The sequence below is a fragment of the Leptonychotes weddellii genome, chromosome 16 (assembly GCF_054177405.1).
Source record: "Leptonychotes weddellii isolate Sample4059 chromosome 16, ASM5417740v2, whole genome shotgun sequence".
NCBI lineage: Eukaryota > Metazoa > Chordata > Mammalia > Carnivora > Phocidae > Leptonychotes > Leptonychotes weddellii.
In genome coordinates, this window is record NC_138384.1 from 42,020,258 (window position 1) to 42,038,603 (window position 18,346).

The 18,346-nt window shown below is 58.6% G+C and overlaps 1 protein-coding gene across 2 annotated transcripts in view; it reads left to right on the forward strand.

Moving 5' to 3' along the window:
• The window catches only part of ATP1A3 (ATPase Na+/K+ transporting subunit alpha 3), an 18,934-nt gene extending 588 nt beyond the window's left edge, over positions 1–18,346 (forward strand). The window contains exons 2-23 of one of the 2 annotated variants that reach the window (XM_006731989.2): positions 3,525–3,653; positions 3,792–3,851; positions 4,177–4,380; positions 5,566–5,679; positions 5,792–5,926; positions 6,620–6,737; positions 6,877–7,145; positions 8,627–8,825; positions 8,903–9,012; positions 9,095–9,229; positions 11,110–11,302; positions 11,611–11,786; positions 11,875–12,011; positions 12,310–12,460; positions 12,542–12,710; positions 15,244–15,398; positions 15,475–15,598; positions 16,394–16,539; positions 16,909–17,039; positions 17,385–17,486; positions 17,960–18,051; positions 18,259–18,346. In XM_006731989.2, the coding sequence (XP_006732052.1) occupies positions 3,525–3,653; positions 3,792–3,851; positions 4,177–4,380; positions 5,566–5,679; positions 5,792–5,926; positions 6,620–6,737; positions 6,877–7,145; positions 8,627–8,825; positions 8,903–9,012; positions 9,095–9,229; positions 11,110–11,302; positions 11,611–11,786; positions 11,875–12,011; positions 12,310–12,460; positions 12,542–12,710; positions 15,244–15,398; positions 15,475–15,598; positions 16,394–16,539; positions 16,909–17,039; positions 17,385–17,486; positions 17,960–18,051; positions 18,259–18,287 (3,078 nt within the window). In that variant the 3' untranslated portion in view covers positions 18,288–18,346. The remainder of the gene's footprint in view (positions 1–3,524; positions 3,654–3,791; positions 3,852–4,176; positions 4,381–5,565; positions 5,680–5,791; positions 5,927–6,619; positions 6,738–6,876; positions 7,146–8,626; positions 8,826–8,902; positions 9,013–9,094; positions 9,230–11,109; positions 11,303–11,610; positions 11,787–11,874; positions 12,012–12,309; positions 12,461–12,541; positions 12,711–15,243; positions 15,399–15,474; positions 15,599–16,393; positions 16,540–16,908; positions 17,040–17,384; positions 17,487–17,959; positions 18,052–18,258) is intronic. The other variant, XM_006731990.2, reaches the window with a different exon arrangement.

Sequence of the window (18,346 nt, forward strand, 5' to 3'; positions counted from 1 at the left end):
CCGTGTGTCCTTGTCTGTCTGTGAGTCTCTCCAGCAGATGCCGCCTCCTTCCCTGGCTGACCACCTGATCCCCTCTGCAGCCCTGGATTTCTCCCTGCGTGTCTGGGGCGGGGCCATGGGGGGAGAGTGGGAGATGGAGGCGGGTGGGCTGGGTAGGAGGAAGACAGAGGGTCGGGATGGGAAAGGCTAATGGAGAGGGAATATGAGGGATGGGGAGAAAGATGGCGGATGAAGGCTGATGGGCCCAGGGATGGAGGTGGGGGGGTGGGGCTGCAGATCTGTGGCTTGGGGTGGGCGAGGGGGGATGGGGAGAAGAACTGGATGGGAGAGGACTGGGAGAGAGAAGGGGGGGAGGTGAGAGTCAGTGATGGCTTCCAGGTAAGTGGAATGGAGGGAGGGAGGTGTGGACAGATTGGAGGAGACTGAGACCTAATGCCCCGGGGAAGGAACAGGGAGCATTAGGAAAAGAAGAGGGGACAGGAGAAGAGAGGCGCTTTAGACATGGGTTGCAAAAAGAGAGGCAGAACCCTACGGAAAGAGTGAAAGAAATAGGCAGAGACAGAGAGAGATGCTCTGAAAGAGACAGAGAGAAAGAGACATAGACGTAGAGACAAAGAGAGACACGGTCAGAGAGACATGCAGAGACATGGTGAGACAAAGACATGGAGAGACATACAGAGACAAAGAGAGAAACTGAGTCTGAGATTAGGAGACCCAAAGACAGACATTTCCTATCCAAAGACGACCAAAGTCAGCTTGAAGGGTGGGAGGAGGAGGCAGAGAACAAAAGGGGAGGTGGAGAGAGAGAGATGCTCAGAGATGAAGGCTCCAGACACCCTGAGAGGGGGAGCCAGAGGCTGGCCAAGGTGCAGAAGTTGTGTGAGCTGGCGGGTGTCAGGGGGAGGCGGACAGTGGAAAATGGTGAGGAGATGCAGAGACTCGCTGCAGCGAGAGAGGCGTGTCCCCCACCCTCAGAGGTGCTCCCGCCCCGCAGTGCGCCCATCTGGGCCTCCTGCCTTGACTGGGAAAGCCTCGGCTCCCCCTCCAACAGATGGAAGCCCGCCCCCAAGGGAGTCTGGTCATAGCAAGGGCACGCAGGACCCAAGGCTTGCCTGCCAGGGACGGGGCTGTCCCGGCCCCCTCCTCCCTCAGACCCAGGGGTCCAGGCCCCCCCAGCCCCTCCTGCCCCAGACCCAGGAGTCCAGGCCCCCAGCCCCTCCTCCCTCAGACCCAGGGGTCCAGACCCTCCAACCCTTCCCCCTGAGACCCAGGAGTCCAGGCCCCCCAACCCTGCCTCCCTCAGACCTAGGAGTCCAGGGCCCTCAGCCCCTCCTCCCTCAGCCCCAGGAGTCCAAGGCCCCCAGCCCCTCCTCCCTCAGACCCAGGGGTCCAGGCCCCCCCAACCCCTCCTCCCTCAGACCCAGGAGTCCAGACCCCCAGCCCCTCCTCCCTCAGCCCCAGGAGTCCAAGGCCCCCAGCCCCTCCTCCCTCAGACCAGGGGTCCAGACCCTCAGCCCCTCCTCCCTCAGACCAGGGGTCCAGACCCCCAGCCCCTGCTTCCTCCAAGCATCAGCTCCCAGCCTTCCCTAAGGTTTCAGGGGTGGGCTGCTGTTTTTCTCCCGCACTCCTGCCAGGCCCCCATCTCTCTCCTCTCCTGCCTTCCCCCTCATTTCTCTGCCTTGACCCCATGACCTTCTATCTCCACATTTCTCCATCCATGGGGCCACCCCCGTGGGCAGGTAAGACCCCTCCTGGCACAGGGAGTGGAGACGTGCCCTGCCTGTCCTCAGGCCTCCGTGCTTTTGAGTCAGACGCAGTGCTGCTGCAGGGCTGGCCCAGGGCCAAGCCTCCCTCCCACCCTCTGAAACCCTCTCAGAGGCTCCCGGGCCTCCAGGCTGCAGTAACCCCCAGGCTCAGCCCCTGGGTCTGGGGGCCGGCAGCAGGCAGCTCAACCCGCTACAAGGTCATGAGGGGATTAGCATTGAGCTGCCTGAGCCTGGGATCCCGGCTTGGCCCTGGGCCCGCAGGATCTGTCAGCTGCCCTCTTCCAGCACCTGGCCTCGCCTCACCCCTCCTGCCAGCCTCCGGGGACACTGCCTTCCCCATCTGCCCAAGCCCCCTGGACTGGAACCCCCCTCACCCCCTCACACCACATCCAGTTCAGGCCAGCCCTGGGGCTTCTGTACCAGAAATCCCAGCCAGCTCCTAGTCTGTCCTCCAGAGACCTGACCTTGCCCATCCCCTGTTCAGAGCTGTCTGTGGCTGCCACCAACCCCTGAGAGAGAGGCCAGGGCCCACAGCTTGTCAGTCAAGACCCTCGGGACTGGCTGTGTGTCCAGCCAGGCTGCCATCCCTGTGCATAGTAGGCTGCGTCCCGGGCTTTTGTCCCAGCTGTGACCCACACCTGCAGTACCCTTTCCTCTGTCCCTGCCAGGCCTGTGGGGTCTCCCAGGATTAGCTGCGTCCTTCGAGAGGCAGAGACTGAGACACCCATGGGGCTGGGGAAAGGGGCCCAGGAAAAGAGCCGGGGAGAGAAGACGGGGAGAGTGACAGAGGCAGGGAGACCTGGAGCTGGAAGGACTGAAATGTTGAGACAGACAGGTCAGAGTGAGACAGCCAGAGATAGACAAGGCGGTTAAAACAGGAGAGGCAGAGAGGGAGAGACATGCCAAGCATTCTAGAGGAGGACACACACAGCTCGAAAGTTGAAGACAGAGACTCATGACAGAGAGAGGCAGAGAGCAGGACGGGGAAAGACATGGAGGCGGAAATCCCGACACTCAGAGACAGTCGGAGATCCCGAGACACATCGACTCTCCCAGAGAGAGATTCAGCCAGACGTGGGGAGAGATGGTTCAAGAGATGCAGACAGACATTGTATGAGACAGAGAGACCTACAGAGCCAGAGTTCAGACAGACAGACAGACAGAATTATACAGAGACACATACGGAGAGACTCAGAGGCAGAGAGACAGACGACATAAAGAGATGAAGGAGATAGTGCAGGGAGACAGAGATGGAGAGATAAAGAGGTAGGAGACAGAGAGACAAAAAAGAACAATAAGACAGAAGGGGACAGAGACCTCGAGAGACAGCTCCAGAGACAGAGGAAGACAGACATAGCAAGAGACGGACACTCCGGGAGTTGGGACAGGCCCAGGGAGAGGGAGGAAGAGACATACACAGAAACAAAGAGACACCAAGTGACTGAAGGAGAGAGAGCCCCAGAGATAGGCCAGAAACAGAGAGAGAGACAGAAGCACAGACAGACCCGGACAGAGACCCTCGGGGACAGAGACCCAGAGATAACACGGCACCAGAGACGGTGAGGCCAGTCAAAGAGACGAGACCCACGGGTTCTGAGAGACAACCACCCAGAGACACGGGGCAGAGACAGGGAGGTGCTGGCGAACAGACCGCGACCCCCAGAGCCAGCCCCTGCCTGATGCGATGAGGAGGCAGGCCAGGGTGAGGGTGGGGCCCGGAGGGCCAGTGTCCCCCTTGTAACCCCTTCTCGCCCGCAGTCTGGTGACTCTGACAGCTATCGTGTCGCCACCTCGCAGGACAAGAAAGATGACAAGGGCTCGCCCAAGAAAAGCAAGGGCACCAAAGAGCGCAGGGACCTGGATGACCTCAAGAAGGAGGTGGCTATGGTAAGCCCCGCCCTTCGTGCCCGCACACCCTCCCAGAGTGGAGATGTGGCTGGGGATGGGCCTCATGCTCTCAGGTCCTGCCCCAGCCCCCGAAAGGCCTTGGTTCTCACTGCCTCCCCCCAAACTCTTGTTCCTCAGACAGAGCACAAGATGTCGGTGGAAGAGGTGTGCCGGAAATACAACACAGACTGCGTGCAGGTGCGGCTGGGCCCGAAGGAGGAGCACCTCTGGGAGGGGGTGCTGGGGGTCTGGACCCCTGGGTCTGAGGGAGGAGGGGGCTGGGGGCCTGGACTCCTGGGTCTGAGGGAGGAGGGAATTAGGGCCAGGACTCCTGAGTCTGATGGAGGAGGGGCTGGGAACCTGGACTCCTGGGTCTGAGGGAGGAAGGTGCTGGGAGTCTGGACTCCTGGGTCTGAGGGAGGAGGGGCTGGGGGCCTGAGTCCTGGGTGCCTGGGGTGCTTGTGAAGCATTGGGGTGCCAGGCTGGCTCAGGGAGGGTCCTGTGTGAGTCCTGTGTCCCCCAGGGTCTGACCCACAGCAAAGCCCAAGAGATCCTGGCCCGGGATGGGCCCAATGCGCTCACACCACCGCCTACCACTCCAGAATGGGTCAAGTTCTGCCGCCAGCTCTTTGGGGGCTTCTCAATCCTGCTGTGGATTGGAGCCATCCTCTGCTTCCTGGCCTATGGCATCCAGGCGGGCACAGAGGACGACCCCTCGGGCGACAATGTGAGTGCCCTCCAGCCTGCCCTGCACCAGGGCTGGGACATTTAGGGACGCAAACCCCGCCCCGCTTCTCCTGCCCCTTCCGGCTTCTGAAAGCCCACTCTCCAGCTGTGTCATCGGACCTGCATAAAAGCAAAGCCAAGTAACTTGTGTGCCATGTGGGGTGTGTGAGCTGCGGCTCTGTCCCAAGGCTTTGTGATCTCAGTGGCCTTGGGGACAGGCACCACCAGGTGGTCATGGCCTGAAAGATCCCCCCGCAAAAGTCAGGACTCTGGTGTAGAGAGCCAGACATCCAGCTACTGATCTGTCAGGACCCATCCCCCAATGCAGGGGGACATGTGCGCATAAACACAGACCCACAGCCTGACCACGTGGAGATCCTTGCACATGCATGTGCGCACACACGTAGACTCAACACCGTCACGCCTGCCACAGACTCAGACACAGTCGCCTAGTTCAGACCCACAAACACGGACACAGATGTAGATGGACAGACACAGGAACTCAGACATACACAGAGCTGCAGGCCTAGCCTGGGGACAGACAGACAAACCTGCAAGTCAAGCACGGACAGATCGTATTCCCAGACATTAAAACCCGGGGTGCCTGGCTGGCTCGGTCGGAGGAGTGTGCGACTCTTGATCTTGGGGTTGTGAGTTCGAGCCCCACATTGGGTGTAGAGATTACCCAATAAATAAAACTTAAAAAAAAATTAAAACTCAAATAGGCAGATAGACAGACACGGAGTCTCAGACCCAGGCAGAGAGAGACAGACAGAGATCCACATAGAGACTCAAACACAAACAGTCCCATAAATTTAAAGCCAGGCATGCAGACTGTCAGACAGACACACTGACTTAAGCGTAGACAGACATGTGGACAGATAATAGCATATGCTCAGATTCTCAAACTCAGGCAGAAAGACAGACAGGTGGACACACAAAATCGAGAGATGGGCTGACCTAGAGCTCAAACACACCCCATGTGCAGAAAGAGGGACCCAAACATGAACAGGCAGAAGGACACACGGACCCTCAAGTAGACAAAACCTGGGGTCAGACACATAAATACGGACCCCCCCCCCGCCCGCCCCTGTTGACTCAGGGTTCCCTTCCCGGATTCCACAAATCTCGGGGTGAGGCTGGTAGGGAGCAGCTCTGAGGTACAACCCTGTGTCCCCCCCCACAGCTGTACCTGGGCATCGTGCTGGCGGCTGTGGTCATCATCACCGGCTGCTTCTCCTACTACCAGGAGGCCAAGAGCTCCAAGATCATGGAGTCCTTCAAGAACATGGTTCCCCAGGTGAGGGGGGTCCCGGAAGGGGTCAGGTGGGAGTAGGAGGTTGGGGGTGAGGTGTGCCATCCAAGCCCAGGTGGAGAGCTGGGGCACTGACTCTTCTCCACTCGGCCCCCAGCAAGCCCTGGTGATCCGAGAGGGTGAGAAGATGCAGGTGAACGCTGAGGAGGTGGTGGTCGGGGACCTGGTAGAGATCAAGGGTGGAGACCGAGTCCCGGCCGACCTACGAATCATCTCAGCCCATGGTTGCAAGGTGGGACCGGGACCTGGGGCCCAGCTCTGTCCTTCCTGGAGTGGCTCTGGGGTCCAGGCTCTCAGCCCCTTCTTCCTTCAGACTCAGAAGTCCAGGCCCCCAGCCCCCATCCTTCAGATTCAGGAATCGTGCTCCCAGCCCCCTCCTCCTTCAGACCTAAGAGTCCAGGCCCCCAGCCCCCTCCTCTCTCAGACCCAGGGCTCTAGGCCTCAGCACCCTTCTCCCTCAGACTCAGGAGCCTAGGCCCCCAGCCCCCTCCTCCCTCGGACTCAGGGGTCCAGACCCCCAACCCTCTCCTCCCTCAGACCAGGGGTCCGGACCCTTAGCCTCCCCTCCTTCAAACCCAGAAGTCTTGCCCTCAGCCTTCTCCTCCCTCAGACCCAAGAATCCAGGGCCCTGCCCCCCTCTTTCCTCAGACCCATGGGTCAGGCCCCAGCCCCACCTTCGCCAGGATCCAGGAGTCCAGACCCCTGGTCCCCACCCCCCAGATGTATCAATACCTTAGACCTTGGCAAGAAGCCTCTGCTTCCCACCTTCAAGAGCCCAACCTCTAGCCCCCCGGCCACCACTCCTTCACCCAGGCGTCCAGGCCTCTCCTTACGACTGCCATGGTTACAGCCTCAGCCCCATGTCCTCTGGACAAGCGCTCCCTGACCCCAGGGCTGAGCCCTCTGTCCCTTCACCCACCCTCAGGTGGACAACTCCTCCCTGACCGGCGAATCGGAACCTCAGACCCGCTCTCCTGACTGCACACACGACAACCCCTTGGAGACTCGGAACATTACCTTCTTTTCTACCAACTGCGTGGAAGGTGCGGCAGGGTGTGGTGGGGGCGCCCATGTTGGGGCAGGGCTGGTCCAGACCGAGGGGCGTGCGTCTGGGGCTCGGGGCCCCCCGAACCTCGCCGAGACCCCATCCCCAGCTCAGCCTACCCCGCTCTGGCCCCCCAGGCACGGCTCGCGGCGTGGTGGTGGCCACGGGTGACCGCACCGTCATGGGCCGCATTGCCACGCTGGCTTCAGGCCTGGAGGTGGGCAAGACGCCCATCGCCATCGAGATCGAGCACTTCATCCAGCTCATCACCGGCGTGGCCGTCTTCCTGGGTGTCTCCTTCTTCATCCTGTCCCTCATTCTCGGATACACGTGGCTCGAGGCTGTCATCTTCCTCATCGGCATCATTGTGGCCAATGTCCCAGAGGGCCTGCTGGCCACCGTCACTGTAAGGCCCGGACCCCCACGTCTGAGGGAGGCGGGGGCTGGGGGCCTGACTGCCTCGGTCCTGAGGAGGACAGCTGGCACACTGAGGGCTGAGCCTCCTGGGTCTTGAATGACCGGGTCTGGGGACTCAGAAGGCCTTCTTAACGAAACAAACAAAAATCTTGGGGCACACTGCAAAGCATGAAGGGCTACAGCCTATCACGTTCTTTTTGTCTTTCTTTCTTTCTTTTTTTTTGGAGAAAGAGGTGGCGGGGAGGGAGTACGTGAGCAGGGGGAGGGACAGAGGGAGAGGGAGAGAGAGAATCCCAAGCAGACTCCCTGCTTAGCGCAGAGCCTGACACAGGGCTCGATCCCACGACCCTGAGATCATGACCTGAGCCAAAATCAAGAGTCGGAGGCTCAACTGACGGAGCCACCAGGCACCCCGTCAGTCCTATCACTGTCTAAGTTAACTTACACAATTAAGATGTACACCTTCACGGGGCTCCTGGCTGGCTCAGTGAGTGTAGCACATGACTCTTGATCTCGGGGTTGTGAGTTCAAGCCCCACGCTGGGTGTAGAGATGACTTAGAAATAAAATCTTAAAAAAAAGGAAGTGCACCCTCATGGTAAAAAGTCTAAAGAATAGATTAAAATAGTTAAAAAATAAAATAAAATAAAATAATGCCCCCGCCCTGCCCTGCTGACCAGCGGTCAGCCCCACCACAGAAGTGCGTCATCTACACCACTCCCGGGCAGGTGTGGGCGTATTCCAGCCTGTGGCTCAGCACTGACAGTACATAGACCAGACCGTCCCAGGAATTCTCTTCTGCTGCTTGATTCTTTTTACTTAATATCTCCTGCAGCATTTTCCCCATTAGCATGTGCAAAGCCAGGGTAGGTCTGGGCGTGTGCAGGTGGGCGGCACGCAGACTGAGTTCCCCAGAAACCCCCTCCAGACCTTGTCCGGCTTCTTCCCTCCAACCCAAAGGTTACCCCTACCCTGGCTTCCAGCAGCATCACCGTACTGCATAGCAATGGAATAATTGAGTCCAAACCCTTGCTTCGGGCTCAGTTTTATGCTGGACACGATGTTCTTGAACTTCATCTTTGAAGGTGCAAGAAGCCGGAGCCTGCTCTTTCCCATTGCTGTGTATCATGCCACCTTTTCCCCCTGCGGTTTATTTCCCCCTTCTGCTGTTAGTAGACATTGTTTCTCGTTCGGGACGATTAGGAGGAAAGCTGCTGTGCACAGAACAGTAGCTGCCTTTGGGGGCGCATCCGAGCCCACTTTTGTTGGTCTGTGCCTTGGGATGGAGTTGCCGGACAGCAACACTCTTCTGTGTGTGCGTCTGTCTTGTTGCTGCTTGGTGTTCGGGGGCAGCGCTCTTTCCTTGGATGGGCCACCCAGGGTGGGTCGCGGGCGCTCTCGTCGCTGGTGTAAGCCTGCCGCCCGGCGGTCCCCATAACTGGCCCGCCCCCACTGCGCCCCCCCCCCCCAGGTGTGTCTGACGCTGACGGCCAAGCGCATGGCTCGGAAGAACTGCTTGGTGAAAAACCTGGAGGCTGTCGAGACCCTGGGCTCCACATCTACCATATGCTCGGACAAGACAGGGACCCTCACCCAGAATCGCATGACGGTCGCCCACATGTGGTTTGACAACCAGATCCATGAGGCCGACACCACAGAGGACCAGTCAGGTGAGGGTGGGGCCCCGATGGGGACCGAGGGGGTCTGGCCCCGAGGCGCTGTGACAGGGGACATGTGCCTCCTTCAGGAACCTCATTCGACAAGAGCTCGCACACCTGGGTGGCCCTGTCCCACATCGCTGGCCTCTGCAACCGCGCCGTCTTCAAGGGAGGTCAGGACAACATCCCTGTGCTCAAGGTGGGTCCGGCTGCCCCCCTCGCCTCGGCCCTGCCTGTGGCCACCACCACTGCTCTGCTCTGACGGCCCTCTGTACCCCCAGAGGGATGTGGCCGGGGATGCCTCTGAGTCCGCCCTGCTCAAGTGCATCGAACTGTCGTCTGGCTCTGTGAAGCTGATGCGCGAACGTAACAAGAAAGTGGCTGAGATTCCCTTCAATTCCACCAACAAATACCAGGTACTCCAGGGCTGTCTAGGAGAGCTAGCCTGGCCCTCAGTGTCTCGGTCGTGCCTGTAAGCGGTCACCTCTGCCCCACTGCCCCCCTTACTTTGGACAACTTACTAACCTTCCAGAGCCTTGGTTTCACCATCTGTGAAATGGGAATGATAGTGTCCGCCTGGTTAGGTGAGGAACAGGCTGACCCAGGGAGTGAGAGCAAGGTCTCTGCCGGAGTGGGAGGCAGAGGAATAAAGATCTTCCTATAGCAGAGAGTGGGGACCCACCGGAGAGCTCTCATTCATTCCACAAATATTTGCTTGAGCAGCCACTGCATGTCAGGAGCATGTTTTAGGTGCTGGGGTACCTTTGGCAGTGAGTGAAACAGTGGACATGGAACGGACAGTCTAGTGCTAGAAGACAGATGATGACAAAAGCATGAGGAAGTACAGAATATGCTGGCTGCAGGTGTCTGGGGCAAGAGTGTTCTAGGCAGTAGGCATAGCATGTGCAAAGGCCCTGAGGCAGGAGTGTACTGATGTGTCTGAACAATAGCCAGGCAGCCAGGATGGTGGAGCAGGGAGCCAGGGAGTGTGCTGGAGGTAAGGGCACTGGGTACCTGGCCAGGTCCTCTTGGGCTCGTGGGCCGTGGAGAAGACTCAGGTGTAGACTTTTAAGAGGGACACGAGCCACGGGAGGGCTCTGTGCAGAGGAGAGATGGGACCTGACTCATGTTTTTAAAAAGAGTTTCACTGAGATATAATTCATATATCATAGATCACCCACATAAAGTGCGTAATTCAGCATTTTGGTATATTCACAGATACGTGCAATCAGCTCCACAGTTATGGAACATTCCATCACGTCAAAAAGAAGCCTCACACTCCTTAGCTATTTTCCCCCTCCTCCCCCATCTCGTCTGATTCCTAAGCAACCACTCATCTACGTTCTTGTCTCTATGCGTTGGCCTATTCTGGACATTTCATATAAATGGAATCCTACGATACGTGGTGTTTTGTGACTGGCGTGTTTCACTTCGTGTGATGTTCTCAAGGTCCATTCACGCACGTTGTGGTGTGTGTCGGTACTCCGGACCTCTCTGTGGCTGGGTAATGTTGCGTTGTCTGGATAGTCCACAGTTTGTTGATCCCTTCATCTGCTGACGGACATTTGAGTCGTTCGCCCCTTTGAGCTACTGTGTGTGATGCTGCTGGGAACTTCACACACACGTTTCTGTGTGGACACACTTTGTGTGTCTCGGGTGTGTGTGTCCCTGGGAATGGCTGGCTCATATAGTAACTCTACTTGTAGCCTTTTGGGGGGCTGTCAGACTGTTTGCCAAAGTGGCTGCCCCGTTTTCCACTCACTCACATTTCTTAAAGGATCCTCCTGGCTGCTGTGGGGAGGAAGTATTATGGGCTGGGGAGGACAGACACAGAGACTCAATGTGATATTCCCTATGAGAGATGGGGGTGGCCGGACGGGGAGGGCAGGGGCGCAGGTGAGAAGAGGTCAGAATCTGGGTGTATTTGAGAGATGAGCTGAGCAGATTTGGTGATAGGTCAGATGTGGGATGAGAGGAAGCCGGGTGAGGCAGGGAGAGGGCCATGTATCCTAGGGATGTCCGTGATTTTTGTGAGCGAGCCCCATGGGCAGAAACATCTGTGAGATGGAGAGACAGAAATGGGCAGGGGTGAGCCGGGATCTCTGGGAGAGACTTTGAGAACCAGATGGAGATCTCTTGGGTAGAGAGTTTGGGGCAGAGAGTTTTGCATTCTGGGGGAGCCCCAGCTGTGGTCTGTCCTGGCTCCCATGCCTCTGGGCGGAGGGTGGGGGCCATCCCCTCCCCCAGCTGGGTCCCGCCGAGGCTCAGGCATGCCCGTCCCCCACCCTCTCCACAGCTCTCCATCCACGAGACTGAGGACCCCAACGACAACCGGTACCTGCTGGTGATGAAGGGCGCCCCCGAGCGCATCCTGGACCGCTGCTCCACCATCCTGCTGCAGGGCAAGGAGCAGCCCCTGGACGAGGAGATGAAAGAGGCCTTCCAGAACGCCTACCTGGAGCTCGGCGGCCTGGGCGAGCGTGTGCTGGGTGCGTACCTCGGGTGGGGCTGACTTGGTGGGGGAGCCCTTGAGGGTTTGGAGGGGTGTGAGGCTGTCCGGAGCCTGGCTCAGAATAGGCCCTCCCAGAATGCATCATGAATGAATGAATGAATGAATGAATGAGCGAGTGTGTGTATGAACGAGAGGGGAAGCCATCTTTAGGGGATGAATGTTGACAGACTATGCCCCCGGCTGGGGCTGCCCTGACTGCAGGGACGCTGGTGGCCAAGAGCTGTGGGCGGGGAGGGTGGCCGTCTGAGGCCGGAGCCCTCATGCCCTCACTCCATCTGCCATCAGGTTTCTGCCATTACTACCTGCCCGAGGAGCAGTTCCCCAAGGGCTTTGCCTTCGATTGCGACGACGTGAACTTTACCACGGACAACCTCTGCTTCGTCGGCCTCATGTCCATGATCGACCCGCCCCGGGCGGCTGTCCCCGACGCAGTGGGCAAGTGCCGCAGCGCTGGCATCAAGGTGTGGCCTGGGGCAGCCGGGGAGGTGGAGGCGGGGCCCCCCGGGGGGCTGGCGGTGAGGCTGGACCATCCCCGAACAATGCCCACAGGTCATCATGGTCACGGGTGATCACCCCATCACGGCAAAGGCCATCGCCAAGGGCGTGGGCATCATCTCCGAGGGCAACGAGACAGTGGAGGACATTGCTGCCCGGCTCAACATTCCCGTCAGCCAGGTCAACCCCCGGTGAGGCCCGTCCCCACCCCCAACTCCGGCCTTCCTCCGGGATGGCCTGTCCACCTTCCTTCGGCTCTCAGCACCTGGGTGCCACGCCTCCTCCACATGTGAGGACGGGCAGCGTGGGGAAGGGCTGCATCTGAGCTTCCCTGCTCACGAGCTGTGTGAACCTGGGCAAGTCACTTACACCTCCTGAGCCTCGGTTTCAGAGCCTGGTCCTTCTGCCTCTCCTGTTTGTGGGCTCGGCCTGCCTGGCTGTCTGTCCATGAATCCCCATATGCCCTGACCAGCCCTCTGCTCTTCCCAGGGATGCCAAGGCCTGCGTGATCCATGGCACCGATCTCAAGGACTTCACCTCGGAGCAAATCGATGAGATTCTGCAGAACCACACCGAGATCGTCTTTGCCCGCACGTCCCCCCAGCAGAAGCTCATTATTGTGGAAGGCTGCCAGAGACAGGTGCGCTTGGGCTGAGGCCCCCTCGGAGGACGGGGCTGGGGCTGGGCCTCTGGGCGTCATCCTCACCCCCTCTCCCTGCAGGGAGCCATCGTGGCTGTGACCGGGGATGGTGTGAACGACTCCCCCGCCCTGAAAAAGGCTGACATCGGCGTGGCCATGGGCATTGCTGGCTCAGACGTGTCCAAGCAGGCAGCGGACATGATTCTGCTGGATGACAACTTTGCCTCTATTGTCACGGGTGTGGAGGAGGGTGAGTTGGCCGGGGAGGCCCTGGAGACTGGGGTTCCTGCCGGAGGCCCCAAGAAGGGCAAGAGGAACTGGCCAGGGCTGTGGCGGAATGCATGGTAGGAAGACACCAGAACCCTTCCGAGCCCCAGTGGAGCCTGCAGCTTGTCCTTTCCAGTCTTCCTCTGCCCAGTGGGGTTGGGAGCTCCCTGGGGGCAGGGCTGAGCTGACGCGCTTCTGGGGCCCAGTCTGGCAGGCGAGGCAGACGTAGAAGCATTTTGAAAATGCCTATAAGTGCAACCACGGGGAAGCTGAGGGTCCTTTCGGGAGCCCTGTGGGGGCCCCTCACCCAGCCTGGGGTCAGGGGGGCAAAGGAAGCTTCTAGAGTGGATAGGAATCACCATGTGGAGTCTCAAGGGCCGAGTTGGAACGTTCAGGTAGAGGGGTGCCAGGGGAGGGAGCTGTGGGCAGAGGGACAGAGCGTGCACAGGCAAGGTGTGTGAGGGGGCCCGTGTGTGGGGCCGGACCTGGTGTCTGGGGCCGGCAACACTGAGTCCAGACTGCGGAGCCGACGGGCACCGCCGCCTCCTGATGGGCCTTGATGTGGCCACAGATGGAGCTTGTTCACATTTAATTTTATTCTGATCATCAAAGCAATTCCCGATAATTATAGGAAATATAGACAAGCATTAAGAAGAAAATTGGAATCACCCATAACCTCACCATCCAGAAATAATCACTATTCATGCTGTGGTGCATTTTCTTCCAGTTTCTCTCTCCCGGTTGAAATGTCCCCAGGGTAAAAAAATAATGCATGATAAAAGAGAGCCTTAAGTGACAAATTAAACGCTCTTATCCCTTGCCTCCTTGTCCCAGAAGACATCGTGGTTAATCCTTTCTCCTTCCCCAAGACATCTATGTGTATGCAGTGCACACTCTTATGGACACACCGGTCACACCTTCCAGACATGCACTGGGCTGCTACCTTGTGTCTCTTGCCTGGTGCTGGAGAGAGAGTCTTGAGCAGAGCAGACAGGGTCCCTTCCCTCCAGGAGCTGGGAGGGGCAGCTTTAGACAAGTTAACAAATGAATCATAACATAACAAACATAATTGTAAATTGTGGCAAGTGCTGAGAAGCCAACAAGTGCCATGCGTGATAGATAATAACCATGGTCATTCCCAGATAAGGGTGGGCAAGGCAGGCCTCTCGGAGGTGGGAAAAAAAAAACCCCACAAAGTTTAACTTCCAGTAGGGGAAATTCTAGATATACCGCAGAGCAAAGAGCACAGTGGACCCCCACGTCCCCATCCCCCAGCTCCATCACCACTCATGGCCCATCTTGTTTCATTTCGACATACACCCTGGATTATGTTGAAGCGCATTTCAATCATCATTTCCTCCATGAATACTTTAGGAAGAGACACCAGCAGTTTGTGAAAGGCAGAGGATGCACTGCGGGAATAGGAAAGAGCGGGTCTTACTTTTACACAAAGGTGATCAGACCATTCGTACCACCGTGCAGCCTGCCTTTCTGTTCCACGTGAATGACATTATCTTGTTGCTCATGCCTCTCAGCGCACCCGGGAGGGTGGGAGGCGGTGCTGGCTGGGTTAATCTTTAGCTTCTTTTTTTTTTATTTTAAAGATTTTCTTTATTTATTTGAGAGAGAGAGAGAGAGCACAAGAGGGGGGAGACTCAGAGGGAGAAGCAGGCTCCCCGCCGAGCAGGGAGCCCGATGCGGGACTTGATCCCGGGACTCCAGGATCATGACCTGACACTTAACTGACTGAGCCACCCAGCTGCCCCTAGCTTCTTTTTACTCTATACACACTGGGCTGATTGAGTTCGCATTGAGATATGACATGCGCACAGTAAGCTGGGCAGCTTGATGAATTTTTACACGTGTACATCCACACAACCACCAGACCCCAACTGAGATAAAGGACATTTCCAGCCCCATTAGGGTTTCGTCAGGTTCCCTCCGGCCCTTAGCTCCCCTCCCGGAAATAAACCGTATCCTGACTTTGAGCTCCATACAATAGTTTTGAACCTCATCTAAACGGAGTCATGCGATATGAGTGCTTTTGTGTCTGGCTTTTTTCACTCGACATGACATCTGTGAAATTCATCCGCGGAGTTGGGTGGGCAGTAGCTCGTTCCTTTTTCTTGCCGAGTGGTATTCTGTTGTATGGAAGGACCGTAGTTCATTTATCTACTTCCATGCTGATGGGCATTGGGGTCAGTTCTGGGTTTTGGCGATGGGGGCTAATGCTATGGTGAACCTTCTCGTACTTGCTTTTTGGTGGACATAAACACTCCTAGGAGTAGGATTACCGGGTCAATAGAGTAGGGGGGTGTTTAACTTTAATACAAACTGCCAAATGGTCTTCCCAAGTGGCTATATTCCAAGAATGTTTGAACAGGGTGCCATGGTTGAATGTTTGCGCGGGAAGGTGGACAGGTGGGAGGGTGGATTGGAAAGGACTCGGGGACTGGGCAGGGAAGGGGCGGGGACCAGGGTGCCTGGGATGGGATCTGAGCCTGCCCCTGCCTCAGGCCGCCTGATCTTTGACAACCTGAAGAAGTCCATTGCCTACACCCTGACCAGCAACATCCCTGAGATCACACCCTTCTTGCTGTTTATCATGGCCAACATCCCACTGCCTCTGGGCACCATCACCATCCTCTGTATCGACCTGGGCACTGACATGGTGAGCCCCAGCCACCTTCTGGGGCCTGGGAGGGGAGGGCCCCCCACTTCCTGCTCACATGGCCTCTCCCGCCCAGGTCCCTGCCATCTCATTAGCATACGAGGCTGCAGAGAGTGACATCATGAAGAGACAGCCCAGGAACCCACGTACTGACAAGCTGGTCAATGAGAGGCTCATCAGCATGGCCTATGGGCAGATTGGTGAGGACGGGGGGACCCCACCTGGTTTATGGGTGGATGCCCAGTGCCTGCCCCATAGTGGGTACTCTGGAACCTTGTGTTGGATGAGTGGGCTGAAAGCAGGATTTGGTGCTGGAGGTTTGGGAGGAGTGACTTGCAGAAGGGTAGTGCTCCCCAAGGCAGGGCCAGGACAGGTGGAGGATGGGCCTGGGGGTGCACCTGAGGAGCACATGGGACACCAAGTGGCAGATCAGGGTTGGCGCCAGGCTGGCCACTGCAGAGCCCCCTGCTCAATCCCCCTCCATGGTGGACAAGACAAGATCAGCCCGTGAGCACTCTGAGGGCAGGAGTGACCCCCATCCCGTCCCACCTCCTCCTCACCCTGCTGCTGGGGGTGCCACGTGCAGAGCCTTGGAGGTGCTGAGCTCCCCATTGCTGGGAGTGTCCCAGAAAGCAGAGGCTTCAATGGTGGTGGTCAGAGGCCCGGGGAGATCATTCCTGCATCGGGGAGCCTGTCAGACCAAAACCTGGGGGGTTCCCAGGGTTTTATTTAGGTGGCCTGGGTCAGGTGGGGGAGAGCCTCCAGGTGAGTCCCTTCCCAGAGGCTCCTGTCCCAGGTGGCCCATGGCAGGTGCTCACCACCAGGTGGCGCTCTCAGGTGGCCTGCCGGGAGCCCAGCCTCAGATGAGGCTCTGCAGTGCGTTCTGAGGTAGCCTCCCCACCAGCTCCCAGTGGGAGTCTCACAGGGCCTCCCAGGTGTACTGGGCTGGCTGCTGGCCCCGACCTGAGCCTCTCCTCATCTCCTCCCCCCTCCAGGAATGATCCAGGCTCTCGGCGGCTTCTTTTCCTACTTTGTGATCCTGGCAGAAAATGGCTTCTTGCCCAGCAACCTGGTGGGCATCCGGCTGAACTGGGACGACCGCACCGTCAATGACCTGGAGGACAGTTACGGGCAGCAGTGGGTGAGTGGGTGGGCCCTGCAGCACTTGGGGGGTGTCCCAGTCAGCACCTCTGCCCACAGCAGGCAGGAGCTCCCGTCTGCTGTCCCAGCCATGGGGGGCTGCTTCCTAGGACGGCCCCTCTGCCCCGGGAGCAGCATCGAGACCCCTGCCCGGGGCTTGGGCCTCCTGGCGCCCTTGGCCCAGCCCACCGAGGTGCTCGTGACCTCTGGCCATGCTCTGCCCCACCAGCCACAGAGGGGAGGCCCCATCGGGACAGAGCCCCCACCTGCCCTGGGGCTGGTGCAGGGGGCACAGACCAGGGGTGGGGGGGCACGTGGGTCCCGGGCTGGGGCTGACTGCCGCCCTGCACGCTTGTCATCGCTCCTGCAGACGTACGAGCAGAGGAAAGTGGTGGAGTTCACGTGCCACACGGCCTTCTTCGTGAGCATCGTGGTCGTCCAGTGGGCCGATTTGATCATCTGCAAGACCCGGAGGAACTCGGTCTTCCAGCAGGGCATGAAGTGAGGGCCGGCGGCACGAGGCTCTGTTCTGTCCCATCCGTGTGTCTGTCTTTACCCCTGAGTGATTTCCTCTCAAGTGGTCACATCTGTCGTGGATTCTCTCCATCTGTCCCTCCGTGTGTATTGGGGGGGTGAGGGTGTCACTTGGGGTCCCCCTTCCACACCTGTCTGTGTGTTGCTGTCTCTGTTGGTCTGCCTTTCTTCTGTTGCCATCTCTCTGTCTCCCTGTTCGTCGCTCTGTCCGTGTGAGCCCGGGGCTGTCTGTCTGTCTCCGTCCACCTCTGGCTGTGCCTGTCCCTGGGGGGCTGGGGGCCGGGTCATGTCCAGCCTTGCCTGTGCCTCCAGGAACAAGATCCTGATCTTCGGGCTATTTGAGGAGACGGCGCTCGCCGCCTTCCTGTCCTACTGCCCTGGGATGGACGTGGCCCTCCGCATGTACCCTCTCAAGTGAGTGCCCCTCGCCCTCCCCGCCGCCTGCCCCAGGATCCTCCGACGAGCCTTCCCTGTGGGACATCCTCACAGACCCCACGTGGATCTCAAGCCCCACCTCTCCTGCTGTCTCTTTGGGGACCCCCCCATCACAGTCCCTGTTCTTTTTTTTTTTTTTTCCTCAAAGATTTTATTATCTTTAAGTAACCTCTGCACCCAGTGTGGGGCTCAGACTCACAACCCTGAGATCCAGAGCCGCCTGCTCCACCGACTGAGCCGGCCAGGCGCCCCACGGTCTCTGTTTTGATGCCCCTGAGCCCTCCCCCGTGGACATCCTCACAGAGGGGCACTCAGCGGGCCCCAGCCCGCAGCCCCGACCAGAGGGCAAGGGAGAATCCACCCCAGGGTGGCCCTCCTGTTCTCCAGACTCAGCCTCTCTGTCCCCCGGGACGACCCCTCACCGACGCCCTCCTGCTCTCCCATCTCTGCAGGCCCAGCTGGTGGTTCTGTGCCTTCCCCTACAGTTTCCTCATCTTCGTCTACGACGAGATCCGCAAACTCATCCTGCGCAGGAACCCGGGGGGTGAGGGGGCTCACCGGGTGGAGGGCGAGGCTGGGGGGCAGGGGCGCAGGTGGAGGGGTGGGGGGGCGGAGCACTGTGCTGACCTCTCTGTCTCCCCCACATCCCTCCCTCTCCCTTCCGGTTTCTCTGGTCCCCCTCCTCTCTGTCTCTGTCTCTGTCTCTGTCCTATGCCCTTCTCCATGTCTCTCTCTCTTTCTTTGTCTCCAGGTTGGGTGGAGAAGGAAACCTACTACTGACCTCACCCCCCCACATCGCCCGTCTCTTCCCTGCCCCCCAAGCCCAGGACAGCCCCCAC